Genomic DNA, 24,838 nt, shown 5'->3' with positions numbered 1-24,838 from the left:
CTTTCTGGCCTATTAGTAAAGGCTAGATCAATCTGAGTTCGGGTGGAGTTTGTAATCATATCCATATCATCCATAACCCTTTTCAATTTTTTCCTAACTTTGTTAACTTCCCAATTAACATTTAGGTCACCCATTATTATCACCTCTTTTGCAAGATTGAGTTGTTTCAGTAACATTTCCAGCTTTTCATAGAAAGCGCCATTTGATGAGGGAGGCCTATAAATAACTACAAGAATAAAAGACATTTGCTGTGACAAAGAAACAGTTAGTCCAAGAAATTCTAATCCATTCTCATCTGTAACATGTATTTCATTACAATTAAAAGTGTCCTTGGCATAAATCATAACACCTCCTCCCTTAGAACCTTGTCTGTCGTTTCTAAACATTTTATAACCAGGTACAGATAGTATTGCTGAGGGCGAAGATTCATGGAGCCATGTCTCAGATAGGCAGAGGAAGTCAATATTTGAGCCAGTGAGAATGTGATTGACCTGATCACTTTTCTTTAAAATGCTTCGTATATTTAAGTGTGCACAAAGAATGCCTTTTGGTTTACGTGTTGAGTCCCATATTAATTTAGAGTTATTAACGGTTTGGAACGCCCTCCATTTCCGGTGCTTTAGTATTGCGGGGTTTGGCAGCACCCTGTTTCTTTTATTGGCAATGTTTGCATATAGCTTTACGCTGCCAGCTTCCGCATCAGCCGGCAGCGGTGGAGGCCCAGCCGTCGGTGGCGGTGGAGGCCCAGCCGTCGGTTTCTGCTCCCATTTTTCGTGAGCTGGACTCAAAGAGCTAAAGGTTTTTCTACATACACAAAAGGCCATTTCCCTCAAATATTGTACACAAATCTGTCTAAATATGTGGTTAGTAAGCATTTCTCCTTTTTCAAGATAATCCATAATCCATCTCACCTCACAGGTGTGGCATATCAAGATTCTGATTAGACGGCATGATCATTGTGCAGGTGTGCCTTAGGCTGGCCACAATAAAACGCCACTCTGAAATGTGCAGTTTAGCTTTATTGTGGAGGTCTGGGGGGTCAGAAACCAGTCAGTATCTGGTGTGACCACCATTTCCCTCACGCAGTGCAACACAATTCCTTCGCATAAAGTTGATCAGGTTGTTGATTGTGGCCTGTGGAATGTTGGTCCACTCCTCATCAATGGTTGTGCAAAGTTGCTGGATATTGGCAGGAACTCAAGTCGGTGACGACGACAAACTGAAGTCATGTCGAGACCCCGATGAGGACGACAAGCATACAGATGAGCTTCCCTGAGACGGTTTCTGACAGTTTGTGCAGAAATTATTTGGTTATGCAAACCGATTGTTGCAGCAGCTGCCCGGGTGGCTGGTCTCAGACGATCTTGGAGGTGAACATGCTGGATGTGGAGGTCCTCAGCTGGTGTGGTTCCACGTGGTTTGCAGTTGTGAGGTCGGTTGGATGTACTGCCAAATTGTCTGAAACACCTTTGGAGACGGCTTATGGTAGAGAAATTAACATTCAATTCACGGACAACAGCTCTGGTGGAGATTCCTCCAGTCAGCATGCCAATTGCACGCTCCCTGAGAACTTGCGACATCTGTGGCATTGTGCTGTTTGATAAGACTGCACATTTCAGAGTGGCCTTTTATTGTGGCCAGCCTTTGGCACACCTGCGCAATAATCATGCTGTCTGATCAGCATCTTGATATGCCACACCTGTGAGGTGGGATGGATAATCGCGACAAAGGAGAAATGCTCACTGGCACAGATTTAGACAGATTTGTGAACAATATTTGAGGGAAATATATATATATACATATATATATATATATATATATAACCCCAATTCCTGCTGTATATACAATTCCAGTGAAGTTGGTACGTTGTGTTAAACATAAATAAAAACAGAATACAATGATTTGAAAATCATGTACAACCTATATTTAATTGAATACACTACAAAGACAAGATATTTACTGTTCAAACTGATAAACTTGATTATTTTTAGCAAATAATAATTAACTTAGAATTTTATGGCTGCAACACATTCCAAAAAACCTGGGACAGGGTCATGTTTACCACTGTGTTACATCACCCTTTCTTTTAACAAGATTCAATAAACATTTGGGAACTGAGAACACTAATTGTTGAAGCATTGTAGGTGGAATTCTGTCCCATTCTTGCTTGATGTACAGCTTCAGCTGTTCAACAGTCCGGGGTCCCCGTTGTCGTATTTTACGCTTCATAATGCGCCACACATTCCCACAACACCCCTCTCATTCCCACAACATTCTCACACAGTTAGCTTCGTCTAGCTGCACTCAAACTTAACTTTATGGGAATGGGTGCATGAGAAAGAGAGAGAAATCCAGGGAGTAGTCAAAACAGTCCTGAGCACATTTGCAATGACACAGAAAAGTACTGTGCTAAGAGCTATGGAACAATAAAACATGCAAAGATTATATAAAACTACTATGTGATATAAATGAAACATACATTTTCCACATCAAGATCCCCCCTTTTAATAATATACCATAATCAACCTTTATCACATAAGAAAGGAAAATTACTAATTACTAATTAGCGGGTTGTAAGTCAGTCCTGCAATAAAAGTGGACTGAGGCATATGAGTCATGGTCATCAGTCCTGTTGTCGTTGTCATCCAAGCATTCGGTTTGAGGGAAAAGGTCAGGAAAACACCGGTCACTAGCGGGGGACGTTGTCAGTGGGTCATCAGAGGTCATCTGTGAATAGTGGACAAATGCAGTGCCAAACATGCGAGAGACTAAAGATTTCACCAAAGGGACCAGACAACAGGACACAAAAAAGAGTTCAAGAAAAGCAACACAGACCATAAGTCCAAAGCGAGACAGCCAAAGAAATGTTCAAAAAACTGGAAAAGCGATAATTTAGAGTTTCATATCGCATCAATATCTTGCCCTCCCCACTTTGAGGAAATAAAGATTATAATATTTTGGTACCCGTTCCCCAAACCTTATTGTCATTAGGGACATTGGTGCCCCAAATTGGATCATGCACTTTAATTTGGGGCTGTCTACGATGGCGGAAATGGGGTATGGTAGAGACTATAAATGTGTGATGTGATAAAACAATGGGGGCGCATCAGCCCGATCAACCAGGAACGAGTCCAGTGTAAACATTATGTCCACAAAGCCAGTACATGCCTCAAAATGGATCGTGCCCAAGTGATCAGGCAGGAGCTGATATATGAGGAACACAAGTGGAGGGGCTTAAGAATGGTTCAAGGAGGTCTTAAAAACAAAGGTGGTACAGGGAACAGATATGGATTGACAGTAAGAGTTAGGTACCTCTCCCACAAACTCATGGTGGCCACATAGGGTGTCATTCATTGCGAAGCAGCGAAATTTCACTCCTGGACGCACGTGAGCTGGTCCAAATAAAGGACCCCTGCCCAAATCTTCAGTGAATTTACAACCCTTGTATTCTTGTATAGTGTTTACACCAACATAAGAGAGAGAGGAACCTGTATATATACAACATTCCTTTTCAGGATTAAACGTTGAAATTGTTAAAATAGTACTATTGAACTTCAAATGCACACTGATAATTATTCCAACCTAATTCAATCAATATTTTGTCTGAATGTTGAGTTGCACTAAGATTTTGAGCAGGCTCTATTTCTACTTTTTTCTTTCTTTTTTGTCAGTAGTCTACCTCTTTTGAGGTCTCAAGGCCTCAGTCTCACTACTTCAGAAAAACAAAAACAAAACTCTTGCTCTACAATATCACAGCATCACACTGGTTAATCACCAGTCCTCAAAAACATTTTCCCCCGCAGCAGCAGCTCACAACGCATTACATAAGTAATAACACACACACATAGATACAGCGAACAACAAATCTTTCTGTGATCAATCAAACAACGCAGTTTCACCAAACACTTGGCCAAGATTCCACTATTCATCTCTCAAACACCACACATACATAAACACACCAACACACCAGTCATCAGCAAACAGCACTCACTCACACCAGGTTTTTTCGGCCATAGGTCGAGCACACGGCGGCACGGTGAAGACTGGTTAGAGCGTCTGCCTCACAGTTCTGAGGACCGGGGTTTGCATGTTCTCCCCGTGCCTACGTGGGTTTTCTCCGGGCACTCCGATTTCCTCCCACATCCCAAAAACATGCGTGGTAGGTGAATTGACAACTCTAAATTGCCCGTAGGTGTGAATGTGAGTGCGAATTGTTGTTTGTTTGTATGTTCCCAGCGATTGGCCCGCAACCAGTTCAGGGTGTACCCCGCCTTCTGCCCGATGATAGCTGGGATAGGCTCCAGCACGCCCGCGACCCTATTGAGGAGAAGCGGCTCAGAAAATGGATGGATGGAAGGTTGAGCACACGTCTTCTCAGTCAAGATAGTCTTGTGTCTTCAGTCTCAAATACCTTTACAGCTTTTCTCGTCATTTTAATTGCTGGAAAGCACTTGGTGTTACATTTTTAATGTATAGAAGGTGCTATATATACAGACCCTTTCCAAAAGAAAAATTGAATATCATGGAAAAGTTTATTTATTTCCATAATTCCATTCAAAAAGCTAAACTTTCATAAATTATAGAATCAGGGCCCACAATTTAAACAATTTCAAGTATTTGTTTATTTTTACATATTTGGGCTTCCAGCTCATTAAACCCACAAAATCAGGAATTCAAAAATTAGAACACTGTGAAGAAAGCCCAAATTTTGCAACCCATAAATGTTTTAAACTGATTGTCACACACTAATCATCGACTAAACTCAAAGCACCTGCACAGGTTTCCCCAGGTGTCATTGTTCAGTTTGGTACAATTGTCTCAGTTGGGTTCAAAATGGGGAAGACTGCAGACTTGAAAAAGACCATCATTGGTACCCTCTATAGGATGGGTAAGCCACAAAAGTTCATAGCCAAGGAGGCTGGCTGTTCACAGAGTGCTGTGTCCAAGCATATCAATGGAAAGTCTAGTGGAAGGACAAAATGTGGCATGAGAAGATGCACCAGCAAAAGAGATGACCGTGGGCTTCAGCGGATTATCAAACAGAAGATTCAAGAATCTCGCAGAGATCCAGAAAGAGTGGAATGAGGCGGGAGTCACAGCTTCAAAACCCACCACATTCAGACGCATCCGGGAGATGGACTACAACTGTCGGGTTCCTCGGGTCAAGCCACTTCTGAGCCTGAGCCAATGTAGGAAGCGTCTCAACTCGGCCAAGGAGAAGAAGGACTGGACTGTTGGCCAGTGGTCCAAAGTCCTCTTTTCCCATGAAAGTAAAGTGTGCCTTTCATTCTGGAATATATATATATATATATATATATATATATATATATATATATATATATATATATACACACACAGACACACACACAGTGCGTACGGAAATTATTCAGACCGCCTTAAATTTTTCCCTCTTTGTTATACTGCCGGCATTTGCTGAAACAATTTAAGTTCTTTTTTTTTGTCCTCAATGTACACACAGCACCCCATATTGACAGGAAAAAAACGGAATTGTTGACATTTTTGCAGATTTATTAAAAACGAAATATCACACAGCCATAAGTATTCAGACCTTTTGCTGTGACACTCATATTTCTAACTCAGGTAGTGTCCATTTCTTCTGATCATCCTTGAGATGGTTCTCCACCTTCATTGGAGTCCAGCTGTGTTTGATTTTACTGATTGGACTTGATTAGGAAAGCCACACACCTGTCTATATAAGACCTTACAGCTCACAGTGCATGTTAGAGCAAATGAGAATCATGAGGTCAAAGGACTGCCTGAAGAGCTGAAAGACAGAATTGTGGCAAGGCACAGATCTGGCTAAGGTTACACTTAAGGTTCCTAAGAGCACAATGGCCTCCATAATCCTTAAATGGAATATGTTTTGGACGACTAGAACCCTTCCTAGAGCTGGCCGTACGGCCAAACTGAGATGGGAGAAAGTTCTAGAAAGTCAACCATCACTGCAGCCCTCCAGCAGTTGGGGCTTTATGGCAGAGTGGCCCGACAGAAGCCTCTCCCCAGTGCAAGACACATGAAAGCCCGCATGGAGTTTGCTAAAAGACACCTGAAGGACTCCAAGATGGTGAGAAATAACTTTCTCTTGTCTGACGAGACCAAGATAGAACTTTTTGGCCTTAACTGGTGGTATGTGTGGAGAAACCCAGGCACTGCTCATCACCTGTCCAATATAGTCCCAACAGTGAAGCATGGTGGTGGCATCATCATGCTGTGGGGGTGTTTTTCAGCTGCAGGGACAGGACGACTGGTTGCAATCGAAGGAAAGATGAATGTGGCCAAGTACAGTGATATCCTGGACAAAAACCTTCTCCAGAGTGCTCAGGACCTCAGATTGGGCCAAAGGTTCACCTTCAGAAAAGACAATGACCCTAAGCACACAGCTAAAATACCGAAGGAGTGGCTTCAGAACAACTCTGTGACTGTACAGCTTCAGTTATTCAACAGTCTGGGCGGGGTCTCCGTTGTCGTATTTTACGCTTCATAATGCGCCACACATTTTCAATGGGAGACAGGTCTGGAATGCAGGCAGGCCAGTCTAGTACTCGCACTCTTTTACTACGAAGCCACGCTGTTGTAACACGTGCAGAATGTGGTTTGGCATTGTCTTGCTGAAATAAGCAGGGGCGTCCATAAAAAAGACGTTGCTTCTGCAAAAATTTCAACAATTTTTCAACGTTTTTTTTTTCTGTCAATATGAGGTGCTGTGTGTACATTAATGTGGAAAAAAAAATAACTTAAATGATTTTAGAAAGTGGCTGCAATATAACAAAGAGTGAAAAATTTAAGGGGGTCTGAATAATTTCCGTACCCAGTCTATATATTTCACAACTCTTGAGACTTGTTGGACTAATCTGGGACCTTTGGTATTTAATTATGTCCCGTATCATGTGTAAATGTGTGTTGGTCTGACAATTCTCCAATTCTTCTCAATTCAGGACTGTTTGAATCCTTGAATATTTGAATCCTTGAATAATAAAGACTAACAAAAACACTGAAGGGTAAAAACCTATTGTTATAGATCTATTGTTGACTATCAGTCGTGTGCTGGCTGGAATTCCCTGCCAAGACTTCGCTGACTTGGCTTTGGGATGTATCACACACACGCATGCCTGCACACACAAACACACACACACACACACTTATTATGCCAGCATCCTCATGTTGTGAGATGGCTTTCCCCCACCCATTGCCACATTTCCTGTATTCTTATAGCCAATACGCACACACACACATCAGACTCTAAAGCCAGCCTCCAGCCTTGCTTGATCAACACACAAATATACACACAATTCATGGGGCCAAGCCACATGAAGCAGCAAACAAATAGCATTGGACACTTTTGGGCCAAGTATTTGTACAGTTTTGCCTTTATACACCACCACAATGGTTTTGTAAAAAGTATTGTGTGTCGTCAAATGTCACCGCCCTGCTCTGCCCACACTAAAGACGAAAACCATCTGTAGGACGAGTTTGTCTTTGAAGAACCCCTTGGAAATGGCCAAAAACGCAAATCAAAATTGTAGCGACCAAGTCCTGCTTGTGCGAGTAGCAGCCTTATTTAATGGTTTTACACTGAGAGCGCTCAAGTGTTTTTTTGCGTTTTTGACCTGGCCCTCCAGAGGTTCCTCGGACTGGAAGGAAGCAGCCAATGTCGAGGCTTAAACAAGGCGTAGCTTTGCAATGCGTAGTCCATCCACATTAGTTCTGATCACTGGCTGCCTCCAGGCTCCCTCGCTCTCTCTCGTTTACTCCCCTCCCATCTTTGTTTACCACGTAGAGGTTGATTTATGTCAGCTGCACTTGGAAGAGTTGGGCAGCGTGGGCGAGACACAGCAGCTGATGGGTTGATGCGTGGGGTAGAAGGTGGAGGGTGGGGGGATGTGAAACAAGGGCCAAAGAGGTCATAGTTAGATTGGACACTGCTCATAAATGATTATTTGCATTAGATGATTAATTTGATTTAATTAGCCATTGAGGTCGTAATGTTTAAGAGTCCATAACAAGGCCTTTTTATTTCTCCATCCGTCTTATAATATATCCATGAGACATGCATTTGACATTTCCTGGTCACAGCATTGGTGCATCCAGTTTGACCAAATATAAGAGTGGCACCAAATAAATGTCCTTTTACAATGATAGAAATGTCAATTTTTTTCTAGCTAAGTTTTACTTACTTTTCTCTTCTATTCAGTATTTCTGTCTTCTTCCTGCAGCGGGTCAGTTGAGCCAGTCAGCGCACTTCTCCCTGCAGCTGCCCTACACTGTGCTGGGCTTGGGACGTAGCGCCAATTTCCTGGACCACTTGGTGGTCGGCATTCCGCACCGGCCCGGAGAAGCGGTGAGTGGAATTTCGCAGCCTACAGTCCCTTACCACCCTGATAGTGTGGGCCGTGTAAAAAAAATAGTCTGCCTGTAACGCTGAGACAAGCTGCTATCACCGTAACATTTACTTTAAAAGCAATTAGGGTTTCAAGTTTTTTAAGACGGGGTTGATTTCTCTAATTAGGGTTTCAAGCCAAGGCTAGAGTTAGTTTCAAACATACAAAGTTCAAGTTGAAAGATTTTGTTCTCCTCCTCTTCATCCTCCTCCTCCTGCCTACACATTTGGTGACGTCCCTATGGGCCCCAAAGAAGTCTACTCGCCTTTATTAAGGCACGAGGAAACACGATGACAACAAAGCAGCTCGTCTCTCAGCCATCTCCAAGTATAATCAACTCATGCCTTAATGCCTCAGTTATTTACACAAAATACAGGAGGAGGCGGCGTTCTGGTTTAAAATGATCCTTGTCCCACATTTTGATTAAGACAGCCATGAGACTTTTTTCACACACTGATCTCAATATCTGGTTAAAGTACCAAAGAATGGGGGAAATAAGTAATTGTTATTACTTGTTATTGTGTGATAAAGGATGGTCAATAACGATATAATTCAGGCAGAGAGAACTCATGAATGCAGTTCTACTTTGGTTGAAAGTGGTGAAAACCACTGAATTGAAACCTAATACTGGTTGAAACCCTAATTTGAAACCCTAACTGTTAGAAAGGTTCCAAATATTGTGTGTGATTATATTTGTTTGAGAGTGATTTGAGCCACAGGATCGACCTGTCACTTTAAGTTGCAATGCATTCTGGGTAAGTGTTCACAACTGCGGTGCATTCACAGCAGCTAGACTTGTTGCGCTCCTATCAGAGTTGAACAGTGTGCGGTGTTCGTGTGCGTCCCTGAATAATAAAACACACACACACACACACACCCACGCACAGAGACCGAAACACCCAAACGCCTGTAATGTGCCTGCAACAATACCAACTTCACATTCTTATCCATTGTGTTCTGACCGACACCCCGGGGGCGAACGGAGCATACTTATATTGAGCCAATCACATATACAGTCCAAACCTAGTCTCTCCAACATTTGTGGTCCTTCGAGCCGGATGCGCCATTTACCCCTGGACAATATGGAGTTCGTAGACAGTGGAGCCCGCCCGAGGCGTCAGACACACCCACCAACCCATTTGGACGACTATCAAGTCAGCTACATCGGGCACAGGCAACCAAACGGGCATGGGCACAAGGAAGCATGGCTATCTCATGAGGCGGGAGCGGGCAAGATGACCCCCCACTACTCCACCCCCTCTCCTTACACCGATCACCACAGGCAGGTTGCTGTCCTCCATGAGGCGGACCTGTACTACCCAGAGCGGCAGAGATACAGTCCAGCATCCCAGCTAGCCCACCTGCGGTATCCACAGAGAGAGACCAGGGAGGAAGTTCGAGAACCACCTTCAACTCATACTGTGACCCAAGACTACATATTGAGAAGCGAACTCAGGCACATACAGAATGAGAATGGCATGCTACAGCAGTCGCAGCAAGTTATGCACGCTGAGTGGAAAAGAGGAGGCTAATCGACAAAGTCATAAACCTTCAGCAATCTCTGCCTTACTCCATCAGCCATAGAATCAAGAATCATCATCTTTTATTGTCATGAACATGCATGCATGTACACGAAATGTGTTCTCTGCATTTAACCCATCACAGTGAACACATACACGTTAGTGGAACACATTGGAGCAGGGGGAAGCTGAAGCGCCCGGGGAGCATTTCTGGGTATCAGTGTCTTGCTCAAGGACACCACAGCCGTAAGTCTGGGGGATGTTGGCGGGTGGTCCAGTCGGTTTCTTGAACCTAGGTCCCCCACAGTGGCAGGCGATGATCTTAACCATTGGGTCACATTGGGCCACGGCTGCCAGTGACCCTCATCCTCTCCACGTTGAGGACGAAGAGGATTGGCCGGACCGGGGGGTCGTCTAGTAGACAGACTCAGGGAGCTCCTAGCTGCTGGCGGATTTTACCTACGGCAGTGGGCGTGCAATGTGCCAGGAGTCGTCGAACACCTGCTAGATCAGACCGTTTCGAGCTCTGGCTCGCCCAAGACCGAGTTGACTCCCCTGAATCCACACTCGGACTCAGTTGGCATTGTCAAATTGACTCCATAGGCTATAAACATTGACCAATCGAGTATGGCGTCCCAACAATGCGAAACATCTACCGGGTCCTCGCCAGTCAGTACGATCCCTTGGGGTTCCTCATCCCATACACCACTCGAACCAAGATGCTTGTCAGACGTCTTTGGGATAAACACAGAGACTGGGATGACCCTCTTCTGCCCCAAGACCTCCTGCAAACGTGGAACGACTGGGAGGAAGAGCTAAGGTTCCTGCCTCAAGTCACCCTGCCACGAGCGTATCTACCAGCTGACACAGATGAGTCACGCGCTACCCATGAGGTCCATGTGTTCTCTGATCAGTGGCATACCTGACAACAGTCGACAAGCGAGGTCAAGTCCATCTCCTTGCCCGTTCAGGAGTTGCACCTAAGCGTATCCTTTCCATACCCCGATTGGAGTTGTGTGGAGCCGTCACTGGAGCCCAACTGGCTAAGGTCATTGAGAAAGAACTTGTGCTAAAGATTGTTCAGACCATCCTCTGGATGGACTCCACAACGGTACTGACGTGGCTGCAGTCAGAGTCCTGCCGCTTCAAGATCTTTGTTGGCCCCAGAGTGGCAGAAATACAGGAACTCACAAGCTCCCATGCCTGGCGGTACGTAGATTCAGCAAGGAATCCCGCTGGTGACATCATAAGGGGCAAGAGACTGCAGGACCTTGTGAAGCACAACAGGTGGAGCCAAGAGCCCCCGTTCCTCCTCCAACCCCCTGAAGAGTGGCCGGTCAGGCCCAATGTCGAACCGTACAATGGTGCCTCTGAGCTGCGCAAGTCTACATTCTGTGGTGTCACGGCAGCCACTGGCAGCGTGACCGAAGTGGAACAGTGTGATACCTGGAAGGAGATGCTACAGTGCAGGAGCTGCGGAGAGCGGCAGGTCAGAGCTGTAGCCCAACTGCTGAAGAGTACCGCCAGGCGGAGATCCTCATCCTCCACCAAGCCCAGTGTGAGAGCTTCCCAGAAGAGCTGAGGCTCCTGAAGGATGGCAAGCCCCTCCCATCCAGCAGCAGGTTGCTCACCTTGTCCCCTGAGCTGGATGAAGGAAAGGAGCTCATTCGTGTTGGAGGTAGGCTTCATCACGCTGAAGACTACGAGCAGACAGCGGTGCATCCAATTGTCCTGGATCCTGGTCACCCTTCTACAAGCCTGCTCATTCAAGACTTCGCAGAGATACGACGCTCATACTGGATCCTGCAAGGTCGGGAAGCAGTACGTCGCTATCAGCGCACATGCAAAGACTGTAGACGCTTAAAGGCAAGACCTGCTGTTCCCACGACGGAAGACTTGCCACCTGCTCGTCTGCGTCTCTTCAAGCCAGCCCTCTTCCCGACAGGGATGGACTGCTTCGGGCCATTCCAAGTCAAGGTGGGAAGGCGCACAGAGAAGAGGTGGGGGATAATTTTTAAGTGTCTCACCACCAGAGGTGTACACTTAGATCTCCTGAACACCCTCGACACAGACTCATTCCTGATGGCCCTCAGGCGGTTCATCGCTCGCCGAAAAACACCAGCCGAGCTGTACACCACAGTCAGTACCCAGCCAGTCCCAGAGGAGGTATTAAGGACTGTGCTGCTTGAAATGGAAGCGATCCTAAATTCCAAACCACTCGGATACGTCTCGTCCAGCCCCAACGACGTGGATCCCGTGACACCCTACGTCTTGTTGGTGGGGCGGCCAGATGGATCCTTACCCCAGATCGTGTATCCAGAGACCTACCTGCCAAGCCTGCAGACGCGCCAGTAGTGGCACTCAACGACAGCCGACATCAACGAGGGCACTGTTGTGATGTTGGTCGACCCTCAGCTTCCATGGGCTCTGTGACACATGGGCCATGTCACCAAGGTACATCCCAGCGCTGATGGACACGTCCGCTCTGCAGATGTGAGGATTGGCGAGCGTGTCTACACTAGACCAGTAGCCAGGTTGGTCACTCCTACCAGCTGTTCTGACCGCTGAAAAAGAGGACAGCGTCACTGTCGAGACCAACGTACAGTAAGACATCAGAGACTTGTCACCTTTCTTAAGAGCGAATGTACTTTGTACATTCAGGGGCGGCTGTTAAAAAGATTCCAAATACTGTTTGTGATTATATTTGCTTGAGATTGATTTGAGCCGCAGGAACAACCTGTCACTTTAAGTTGCAATGCATTCTGGGCAAGTCTGTTCACAACTACGTTGCATTCACAGCAGCTGGACTTGTTGCGCTGCTACCAGAGTTGAACGGTGTGCTGTGTTCGTGTGTGTCCCTGAATAATAAAACGCACACAGTAATATAGCTCTTTTTTTTTTGCAGTACTGTAGAAGGGTTTTATGCCTGTGAGTTTTGTTATATAATCTTTCTGCATACATTGCTGCACTGTTTGTGTACAAATATTCATTATTTTTAAAGGGTTATACTGCGACATCAATGCTATTCCATAGCCCATCTATCGCGTTTCTGGCGTCCAGTATTTGTCCTCGGGGGGGGGGGGGGAATCACTCCTTCACTGGTGTCATCAATCTTGCGGTGTGCCACTTTTTCCGCATTTGAAACTGAACTGGCACTTTTTTGTCTTCCTAACATCCGCGCAGGATACAGTGTAAATTCATTGGGTCATCCCTTTCCTCTGATAAATGCACGATCCAGATGAATCATTAGAAAATGACAATTTTAATTATGATGATTCAGCGTAGCCGCGTTTACGCCTAACACTTTAGCACAGTACAGTTCAGTAAATCAAATTGGGATAAACGATAGCTGTGTAAAAGCTATGTAACAACACCAACAAAAAATTCACTCCGATGTAAATTGATGATGAATTCCATTAAAGTATTATATTGTGATGTTTTCCTCTAATATCAACATTACCATGATACGGCACAGCAATCCATATAATCATGATGTTTTCCACCACTATGTCAGTGCTTTCCAGTGCTGTCAACAGTTTCACAATTTGGGAGGATAATCGAATTTTTCATATTTTCCAACTATACACAATATGGCGACCTTATTGATTTTTTTTCATGCTGTTTTCCAATGCTCTCTATGGTATCAGCAGAGAGCGAGAGAGAGATGGTATCAGGATATGGTGTGATAATCGGTGACATCACAATAGTTTACAATGCTTTCAACATTATCTAATGTACTGTGATAATCGACAATATTGCAGTCCTTTTCATCCATCGATCCATACATTTTCTGAGCCGCTTCTTCATTAGGGTCACGGGACTGCTGGAGCCTATCCCAGCTATCATCGGGCAGGAGGCGGGGTACACCCTGAACTGGTTGCCAGCCAATCGCAGGGCACAGACAAACAAACAACCATTCGCACTCACATTCACACCTAGGGGCAATTAAGAGTCGTCAATTAACCTACCACGCATGTCTTTGGGATGTGGGAGGAAACAGGAGTGCCCGGAGAAAACCCACGCAGGCACGGGGAGAATATGCAAACTCCACACAGGCGGGGCCGGGGATTGAACCCCGGTCCTCAGAACTGTGAGGTAGACACTCTAACTAGTCGGCCGCCGTTCTGCCCAGTCCTTTTCAATGCTATCTATTGAAATCAAAGTCACCTACATCCTGTTTATTCATGGGCATGGGTCCTTGAGATTTGTTATGCTTGTTGGATAACTACTGCGTGAGTTATCCAATAAAGTGAAGTGGATGCGTCAATGCTGAGTGATGCTATGGTTGCTGATGCACTGTGTGTGCGCGTGCATGTGCGCACGCTTGTGTGTATGTGTTGTCAACTGTTTTAACTGGATGTTTTTGCCCCAAGGCAGGAAACTGCCATTAAATACATGGGAGAAAATAGACAGAAAAACAGTTTTGTACATTTAGCTGCAGGCTAATCATCTTATTTTAGTTCTATTTATTTTTCAGATTCTTGAGTGTTGACCCACTCAGAACTTTGAACTTGCAGTAGAGTCTGGAGAAAACTTGAATTAATGTTATAGGCAACATTTTAACATTCCTAACCTGAAGTTGACTGCTAGTTCATGATCACAGTCTTTTCCAACGCGATCAGGATATAGACTGATAATTGATACCATCCCGATACTTTCCAGTGGTATCATAATGTGGCGTTATAATCAATATCCTCACAATATTTTCCAGTGGCATCACAATACGGTGCGTTAATTGATATATCACGATATTTTCTGTGTGTGTCCCAGCAGGAGTCCAGGAAGCAGGAATGGACGGCCATCATCCCCAACTCTCAGCTCATTGTCATCCCCTACCCACACAATCAGCCCAGCAGGTATATACACACACACTCACACATACTCCCCCTGCCCCTCCATGGGATGCTCAGGGTCCTCGTTGCCATGGACACTGTCGGCGCCGCCGCTTAGTGACAACACTCTTTAAGTTAGCAGCGCAGATTTTCTGGTGTTGTGTAAACACACTTACACAGCACACACGCAAACACAGCATGTGATCCCATGGTGTGTGTGTGTGTGTCTGTGTGGTGTGTAGTGTCCCAATTGGCAGTACATATGGCAACACACAAGCGCACACATGGATGCCGTGAGCTGTATACCTTAATGATCTTCCAGCACCAGATGGTTTCTTGAGATCACAATATTTTCTGATGCTATTGAGAATATCACAGTAGAGCGTGATAAACAAGATCATCCCAATCTTTTCCAACATTAGGTTACGTTTATTCAGTTGACCATTTGCATTTTCACTGTACAGGGCCGTGTGCGCTTAGACTTGCATGGCTTAATCTTTCAGATTATATATACTGGCAGGATCAACCAGGTAGCCTTCGGGGCCTGCCGGCGGAGCAAGCCAGGCTGGGCCACCAGTCCATGACGCTTTGTGACGGGTCCCCACCAATGTGTTTAAGTTGGCATGTGTGCTCACTGTAATCTGTCATGTACTGTATAATGCTTTTTTTTTTCAAAAATAATAATTAAAGGTTGATAGAGTGCATTATACATTGGTATAAGGAAAGTGAAACAATTCTTTCACATTGTGTAATTGTATACCAGTACCTAGGGGTTGTAAAAAAAAAAAAGGTGTACTTTCGTTCCAATATGATATATAGTCTTATTTTACAAATGTATATATATTATGGTAACATTTTCACCTGCTCACCTGAGAATCATGATATCCTTACAGGCGTGCGGGCATACTGATATAAAATCCAAAATATTGGGGATTTCGTTCTGATATTTCACATATATATACATATATATATATATATATATATATATCATATACACATACATTTTGTGACATTAAGCAACATGAAGCTTTTTTACATTAAAGGTGAACTGTCCCGACACGGGTGGTTAAAAATAAAATAAAAAATTACATTAGTGCATCCACACAAAACAGAATATTTCTTTGAAAAACCTAATAAAATATGGATAATACTGGCATCTTTTGAGCATAGGGATAAGAGCAAATTGATGGTGCACATTCTAAATGCGTAGAAGGGTTTTCCCTGATTTTTGGGATAAATTTTGAGCGTGCACATTATGTTCTAGAGCATATTATACATGAAAAATTACAGTATTCATTGATTGTAGGTCACAGTAACTATTCAGTTTTGAAGGTGAGCCTCCTCACATGATTTTACATCATGTAAGATACTATTGTTTTCATATATACACTGCTATTCCCAGTAGTTGTATTTGATTGACAGTTAACAGTTGAGCAGGCCATAGTTTCAGTACATTCAACGGACACGCCCTCATCATTTGACAGCAGCGACACGGCTTGAGTTTTGCAAGATTTTGAAGCCGCATAATTGATTTTTTTGTTTTCTTTTAATCATTCAAATTTGGCAGGGTGGATAATTTACTAGGCTTATTTATTATACAGTATATATTATAATATTTTAAGTACCTCCACTCTGCTGGCATGACTCCTACCCAGAAGGTACAAGTACAGATGTACAATATTGGTACTGATATTGGTATCGGATCAGTACATCGCTGTCATGAATGGAACAAAGGACAGGACCCAAAATGCACGACTCCAATTCAAATGGACAGTTTCAAAAAGAGAGGTTTAATAAACGGGCAGAGGTCGGTACGCAGGCAATCCGAAAAGGCAACAGTATCCAAAAAACGTGAGGCAAAAAGGCAAGGTCAATAATCAGAACAGGGTCTACGCTTACTATGAGGCGGTGACGTGGAAACAAGGAATGCTGGAACGTGACAACAAGGTACAACGAACTGGCGACCAGAAAGAATGAGACACGAGGTTAAATGCAAGGGGTAATTAGGGTAAACGAGGCACAGGTGGGGAAGATGCTCTCAGGAGCAGGTGTGTACGAGACAGGGGGAAGACAACAACCAGAACACACACCCATGACAATCCCTCTCATCAATGGAAGTACTGTATCAGTACTTTTCTTTAGAACAATAAATTACACGCAATAAAGGGTGAATTTGATCTATATTGCTTTTTAACCAAATCAACTTTTTTAATTTCTTGTCATTATGGGGTGTCGTGTGAGAGAAAATGAGTTCAATCCATTTTGGAATAAGGCTGTCATCTAACAAAATGTGTAAAAAGTGAAGGGGAGGGTGACAAACCTATTTTGGTACCCTGCACTAATTTTGACACTAACAACTTTAAAACAAGTCTAATGAATCAAAATGATGTCTTTTCTTTTCTTTCTTTTTTTGTGTGCAGTTGGAGCGCCAAACTGTACCTGACACCCAGTAACAGTGTGCTGCTGACCGCCATCGCCCTCATTGGCGTGTGCGTCTTCATACTTGTCATCATCGGCATCCTCCACTGGCAGGAGAAGGTCGGCACACTTGCAGACACACACACACACACACACTGAGCTAATATCCCACAGTCAGACCCTGGAGGACGTTGTGCTGTAATTGGTATCTTCTGTCCTTTCAGCATGGCGGATCTACTCTTTGATTACTCTCATAAATACACCCTCCGGGAAGCCTCCGCCACCACTTATTTTCCCGCCTTTCCCGCTTACTCCGCGACGGTCGCACTACTGCATAACGCATACACGAGAATATGCAACTTTTAGGTTGTTCTTGTGCGTTTCCACTATCTTTGCGGCGCACTGCGCGAATGCCGACTGCTGAGATCGGTCGTCACTGGCATCCAAGCCCAGCCATCGGCCACGTGTGTGCGCATGTGTGCATGTTTAAAAATGTGGCCCTGCGATTTTTGTTTTTTATGGCGAATCATCAAACTTCACCCACATCCAGAGGCAAAAACTTTGCATTTTAACGTTGTAATTTGGTTGCAATCTAACAAAATCACCAGGACACTTTTTTTTTTTTAAGGACCCGAGGAAACAGGCCACTTTGAACAAAAATGGCAGGCGTCCTGTCTCTTTTTGAACATGGGTTCTTGTGAGCTTTTTTTTAATGTGTTCACGATAGACATCGCTACTACATTCAGTGTTGCTAAGTGAAACTGTCTGGGAGTTGAATTTTCAAGCTCTGACATTGTGAAGTTCGTTTCATATTTTATAGCGAGTTAGCAAACTTTGCCGCCATGCTCCACCCACCCACAATGACGAAAACTCAAATCCCTCACAATTTGCTGGCACCCTTGTGTCGAGTAGTTACAATTTGGCGGCAATCGAACAAAATCTCTAGGAGAAGTTTGTCTTTAATGGACCCCTGAAAATGTGCAAAATGGACCCTAAAGTGGTTGTTTCAAACCGAAATGGCACACTTCCTCTGTCTATTTGGACATGGGTCCTTGAGACTTTTTTGTGCATGTACTTATGTTCGAAACTGCTACTGAATTGATAAATGAAATTGGCTTCAGGGGCTGGACTTTTTCAAGCTCTTTGTCGAGCAAAGACCTCGTGGAGTTACAAGTTTTGTGTTTAAAGGAGAGTAATAAAATTCTGCCACCATGCTCCACCCACACATAACTTCAAAAACTGTGATTCTTCGCATTCTCCACCTCACCATCGACAACTCCACTCTGTCACCCTCCCCTCACTGCCACAAGCTTGCTATCATCTTCCACAGCAACCTGTCCTTCAACCAACACCTCAGTCACATTTCCAGAACAGCGTTCTTTCATCTGAAAAAACATATCTTGCCTCCGCCCCTCACTGTCTTTCACTGCTGCCAAAACCCTGATTCATGCCTTCATCACTTCCCGTCTTGACTACTGCAACAGGATCCTTTATGGCATAACCTGCAATCTCCTCAATAAACTCCAGCTCATCCAGAACTTTGCCGCCTGCCACCTCACTCGCACCTGTTCCCGCGACCACATCATCCCTGTCCTCCAAAACCTCCACTTGGTACCCATTCCCCAAAGTATTCAATTCAAACTCCTCCTCCTTACCCATAAAGCCCTCCACAACCAGACCCCTCCTACCTCACAGACCTGCTCAACCACTGCACCCCTGCATGCAGCCTCTGCTCTTCCACCACAAGCCTTCTCTTCATACCACCAACAAAACACAAAACCTGCTTCGCGGTCGCCGCCCCTCCCATCATTTAAATCACTCATCGAAACGCACATGTTCCGCTCTGCTTTCATCACCAAGCCATTTGTGTTTTTAATTATTAACGACTTATGTTGCCTGTTTGCGAGCTGTCTTAAAAGTATGTGAACATTACCTCAAGCTTTCATTGAAGAATGGACAGTCCAAAATGTCCTCCGAAGCACCCAGGGACGACACCACATCTCTGGGCTGCTCCGTGTACTGTAACATCATTGCTAATCTTATTAGCATGTCTGGCTTTTCTTATCACCGTATGCTAGCACTTAGGTTATCAGACATTCGTTTTTTTAATTATTTGTTTTACGTGACAGTTTTACACTAAACTATAGCTGGGAGCGACAAATAAGGACATTAGAATTATTATTTGGCCAATGTTTTGCAAGGTTACACTATTCACAGTAGGATTGTGATTGGTAGAATGATGCATGCAGTGCATGTTGGATACCCGAAGTTCTTTTGTCCCCTTCATCACCAAGACCTTTGCGGTGTGACTATTCCTCATGCGCGCATCGCGATGACGATGATCAAACAATACACCGCGCAGCCTTAGTATACGTGTTCGCAGCAATCACAGAAAATCTCTTGGATGTGTTCATCTTCAATTGACCACTGAAAATGGCCAAAATGAACCCTAAATTGGCTGCTTTGAACCAAAATGGCAGATTTCCCTTGCCTTTTCAGGAATGACTTCTTAAGACTTTGTGAGTCAACTTATGATAGACAATGCTACTACATGTCATGCTGCTATAGGGAAAAGGGCTTTTGGGCTAAATTTTCAAGACATTTAGTCAAGCGTTGACCTTGCTGAGTTGACTTAGCGTTTGTTTTGTGGCAAGTCATCAAACTTCAGCGCCACGGTCCAACCACACACAGTGGCAAATATTCAAATGTTCTGCAGTTTAGCTTCACCCGTCAAAATTTGGTGTTAATGAGACACAATCTCTAGGACAAGTTTGTCTTTGAAGGACCCCTGGAAACGGCCAGAATGACTCTAAAATGGTCACTTCAAACCGAAATGGCAGACTTGCTGTCTGTTCAAGCATGGCTTTTTTGTTGGTCTATTGATGATCGACAGTGCTGCTAAATTACATGATGCTATGTCTGGCTTCTGTCGCTGTCTTTTCAAAAACTGTTGCTTTTGGTAGTGCCTTACTTAAGGTCAGGACCAGAAGGCTGACTGGCATTTAGCATTTGGCTGTGTTTACTTGCTGGCATTTGCTCTCCTAACAACAAAGTAAGGTGGATGACAGGCGTTTAGCCCGTTGCTAACTTAGCACTGCAAACATCCATATGGCGCAAAGCAGAAGAATATTTAAGGAGGCCAATCAATCACTGCAAAGGAAGCGTCTTCCCACCTGAGGCGCAGCATCCGACTTAATTAATCCACATCAGAAACAACGGCATCATTAAAAACATCGGATGGACACAAATCAATGCGCCGCTGATTAATGATTCGGGTGCCCTGGCTGACGGATGCCGTCCCCGAGATGCCCGATTAGCGCGTCCACATCGATGTGCCTGGCCAAAGCAAAAAAAAAATAAATCACAGCCTTTCCTCTTAACTGCTGCCAAAATGAAAAAACAAAGAGGCAGGACCAGCAGTAAATACTTGGCAAGATGAATGAACTACTGATATGTGGAGAGAAAAAAAACCAAAAGAAGTGACAGGGTGACAAATTATGCATCATCTTTCGGTTGAAACCAACCCTTTGTATGATGGGAAAATAAAGAATCCTGTTAATCTGGTCCAGTGGTCCAATCTGGAAAATTGTTAGCAGTGGTTGAAAAGGTGCAAAAAAACACAAGGAAAAGACGCTGCGTGCGTGCGTGAATTTTCAATAGGACGTCAGCTGTCACTTTAAAGAAACTCGACAGCGAAGTGAGAAATTGCTGCTGTCGGCGAAAACCTTTTTGGCCAGGATTATTATTTTTAGCTTGTCAAGTGAAATGGGGGGGGGGGTTTGCAAATTAGAGTATGCGAGGGGTTGAAGGAAGTCTTTGATTGTGACCTCACGGCGTCCTGTTGTCTTGTTGTCGTTCTGATTCTTTTTTTCTTGTTTTTGTGTACTTCAGAAAGCAGACGAGCGGGAGAAGAGGCAGGAAGCTCACCGCTTCCATTTTGATGCCATGTGACCAGTCAGCATTGCATCGTGGCTGGACGCCCCCAACCCCATTACCTGGCCCTCTTTAACCTTCCCCCATTACCTGCACACTTTACCTACTACCTTTAACTGACCCTGTTACTTGCCCCCTCTATCCGTTACTATTTACCTGCCTCCCTTTACCCGTCACCCACCCCGTTTACTGGACCACCTAACATGTTACCTATCACCCTTAACCCTTTACCTGTCCCCTTTTAGCTACCCGTCTTTACCTCCACCTCCTTTATGTGTTATCTTCACAATCACACTCTCACTCCTAGGCGCCGTTTGTTTATGTAAGAAAAAAAACATATTGTGGCTCATTTTCCTATCTGGAAATTATTCATGGTCTAAAATTGCTCACATTTTATTGCTGACTCTGCTGTGTTGTTATCCTGTTTTGGCAAAATGGCTGCCGTGGGAGCGTGCAGTGTCATTGTCCAACTCCAATCCATTTGTGGTTGAATGTCAAGTTTTTTTTCCTGCCTTCCATGTTGCCGAACCTTTGTCTTAAGTCATTTGAATTAATCGTCCAATGAACTCATTCTTGTCTTTTTGAAGCTACTGTGGGTCCACTGCGACTGTTGGTTAACATGTTTTGGGATTTGCACTTTTTTTAAAACAGTCATGCGTGTAATTTATTATTTTACGCCGCAGCAACTCGATGTGAGTAATAAAGGTTATTGACTGTGTATTGTGTTCGTGTGCTCTATGCTTCAGCCTGAAAAAGACACCCCAGGCTTCAGTCTAGTTGCACCCCCCAAGCTCTTTTCTTGAATTGATCTGTGTGCAGCAGCGAAATGAAACAGCTTTTTATTTTGCCGAGAAGACCCCCACCCCCCTTTCTCTCCCTGCAGCCTGCAGCATAAAACATGCAGAGAGAGAGACATGAGTGTGAGATTGTAAGTATTTTTATTCTCACATCAACGCCATGCAGTCTTAGTGATGTGCTAGTCGCTGTGTATGTAGAGGGGATGGTGCACTTTACGTACGCATGGCAGAACACAACTGGAAGTCCTCCCACTTTCAAGATAATAGCATGGATATCACACCTCACTTAATCAGTCTTCATCAATTAAATTATTGCAGCTAACCTCAATCTTGTGTTCAGTAGTTAATGGGAACATCCATCCATTTTCCTTACCGCTTATCCTCACTAGGGTTGTGCGCTGCTGGAGCCTATCCCAGCTATCTTCGGGCGAGAGGCGGGGTACACCCTGAACCGGTCGCCAGCCAATCGCAGGGCACATATAAACAAACAACCATTCGCACTAACATTCACACCGACGAGCAATTTATAGTCTTCATTCTACCTACTACCTTCTTCATTCTTTTCTTTTCATTCTTTTTGGGATGTGGGAGGAAACCGGAATGCCCGGAGAAAACCCACCCAGGCACGGGGAGAACATGCAAACTCCGCACAGGCGGGGCCGGGATTTGAACCCCGTTCCCCAAAACTGTGAGGCAGATTTGCAAACCAGTCGTTCACCGTGCCGGCTTAAATGGAACATATTATGTAAATTGACTTTTTAATAGTTTGTACAATCCCAATTCCAATGAAGTTGGGACGTTGTGTTAAACATAAATAAAAACAGAATACAATGATTTACGAATCATGTTCAACGTATATTTAATTTAATACACAACAAAGACAAGATATTTAATGTTCAAACTGATCAACTTTATTGTTTTTAGAAAATAATCATTAACTGGCTACAACACGTTCCAAAAAAGCTGGGACAGGTTCATGTTTACCACTGCATTACATCACCTTTTCTTTTAACAACATTCAATAAACGTTTGGGAACTGAGGACACTAATTGTTGAAGCTTTGTAGGTGGAATTCTTTCCCATTTCTTGCTTGATGTACAGCTTCAGCTGTTCAACAGTCCGGGGTCTCCGTTGTCGTGTTTTACGCTTCATAATGCGCCACGCATTTTCAATGGGAGAATGCCCGCACTCTTTTACTATGAAGCCACGCTGTTGTAACACGTGCAGAATGTGGTTTGGCATTGTCTTGCTGAAATAAGCAGGGGCGTCCGTGAAAAAGACGTTGCTTGGATGGCAGCATATGTTTCTCCAAAACCTGTATGTACCTTTCAGCATTAATGATGCCTTCACAGATGTGTAAGTTACCCATGCCATTGGCACTAACACAGCCCCATACCATTACAGATGTTGGCTTTTGAACTTTGCGTCCATAACAGTCCGGATGGTTCTTTTCCTCTTTGGCCCGGAGGACACGACATCCACAATTTCCAAAAACGAATTTGATTATATTATGGACCCGTAGATGATGAAATCCCTAAATTCCTTGCAATTGTACGTTGAGGAACATTGTCCTTAAACTGTTCGACTATTTTCTCACACACTTGTTCACAAAGAGGTGAACCTCGCCCCATCTTTGCTTGTGAATGACTGAGCAATTCAGGGAAGCTCCTTTTATACCCAATCATGGCACACACCTGTTCCCAATTAGCCTGTTCACCTGTGGGATGTTCCAAACAGGTGTTTGATGAGCATTCCTCAACTTTCTCAGTCTTTTTTCCCACCTGTCCCAGCTTTTTTGGAACGTGTTGCAAAATTCAAAGTTAATGATTATTTGCTAAAAACAATAAAGTTTATCAGTTTGAACATTAAATATCTTGTCTTTGTAGTGTCCATCCATCCATCCATTTTCTGAGCCGTTTCTCCTCCTCACAAGGGTCGCAGGCGTGCTGGAGCCTATCCCAGCTGTCATCGGGCAGGAGGTGGGGTACACCCTGAACTGGTTGCCAGCCAATCGCAGGGCACATACAAACAAACAACCATTCGCACTCACAGTCACACCTACGGGCAATTTAGAGTCTCCAGTTCATGCATGTTTTTGGGATGTGGGAGGAAACCGGAGTGCCCGGAGAAAACACACGCAGGCACGGGGAGAACATGCAAACTCCACACAGGCGGGGCCAGGGATTGAACCCGGGTCCTCAGAACTGTGAGGCTGACGCTCTAACCAGTCGGCCACCGTGCCGCCCTCTTTGTAGTGTATTCAATTAAATATAGGTTGAACATGATTTGCAAATCGTATTCTGTTTTTATTTGTTTAACACAACATCCCAACTTCATTGGAATTTGAGTTGTATGTAAAAATTAAGGGTCTGAAGTGCTTTCCCACCTATCAAATGTAAAATTAAACGACCAAGTCAATCTTTTAAGTCAAAAAAACTGTGCCTGTAAACTGTCCAGAATCTTTTCAAAATGTAATATAACAGTGGCGCTAATTTACATAATAACCACCTGCACTCCAAGTTTCTCTCCCCATCTATGACCTGATCAACCAGATCAGAAAGATTCAGATCCTCTTCCAACTCGAAAACACTATAATGAATAAAACATGGGTGTGACGCCCCTGCTATCTTGTAAAAAACAAAAGGTAAGCAGAGCTGCATTGAGTCTTTGATGGAGACAAAATGACAATTTTGTTACTATTCTAATAAGTTATGTGTATGTCAAATAGTTTATTGAAATGATACTTTTTATGTATTAATGAAATGTTAGTTTTTAATTAAAACAATTGATAAAATGTTCATTTAAAAAATATATATGTATGTAAAAATTATTTTAACATTAATTTTCATTATCTGTTATAACATGTAGTAATGAAATGATATTTAATAAAATAATGAACAAATATGTAAGATGGCTGATTTCACTGAAAAAAAAAATAA

At 43.9% G+C, this 24,838-nt stretch overlaps 1 protein-coding gene across 2 annotated transcripts in view; it reads left to right on the top strand.

Annotated features, from left to right (window-relative positions):
• itfg1 (integrin alpha FG-GAP repeat containing 1) overlaps nt 1-21,820 on the top strand; it is a 260,953-nt gene extending 239,133 nt beyond the window's left edge. The window contains exons 15-18 of one of the 2 annotated variants that reach the window (XM_061765219.1): nt 8,235-8,359; nt 14,690-14,775; nt 17,172-17,289; nt 21,061-21,820. In XM_061765219.1, the coding sequence (XP_061621203.1) occupies nt 8,235-8,359; nt 14,690-14,775; nt 17,172-17,289; nt 21,061-21,120 (389 nt within the window). In that variant the 3' untranslated portion in view covers nt 21,121-21,820. The remainder of the gene's footprint in view (nt 1-8,234; nt 8,360-14,689; nt 14,776-17,171; nt 17,290-21,060) is intronic. The other variant, XM_061765228.1, reaches the window with a different exon arrangement.
• The last annotated feature ends 3,018 nt before the right edge of the window (nt 21,821-24,838 follow it).

This window comes from Phyllopteryx taeniolatus, chromosome 2, assembly GCF_024500385.1.
Source record: "Phyllopteryx taeniolatus isolate TA_2022b chromosome 2, UOR_Ptae_1.2, whole genome shotgun sequence".
NCBI lineage: Eukaryota > Metazoa > Chordata > Actinopteri > Syngnathiformes > Syngnathidae > Phyllopteryx > Phyllopteryx taeniolatus.
The sequence above is the reverse complement of the archived record's forward strand: the minus strand, read 5'-3'. Positions and strand labels throughout refer to the sequence as shown.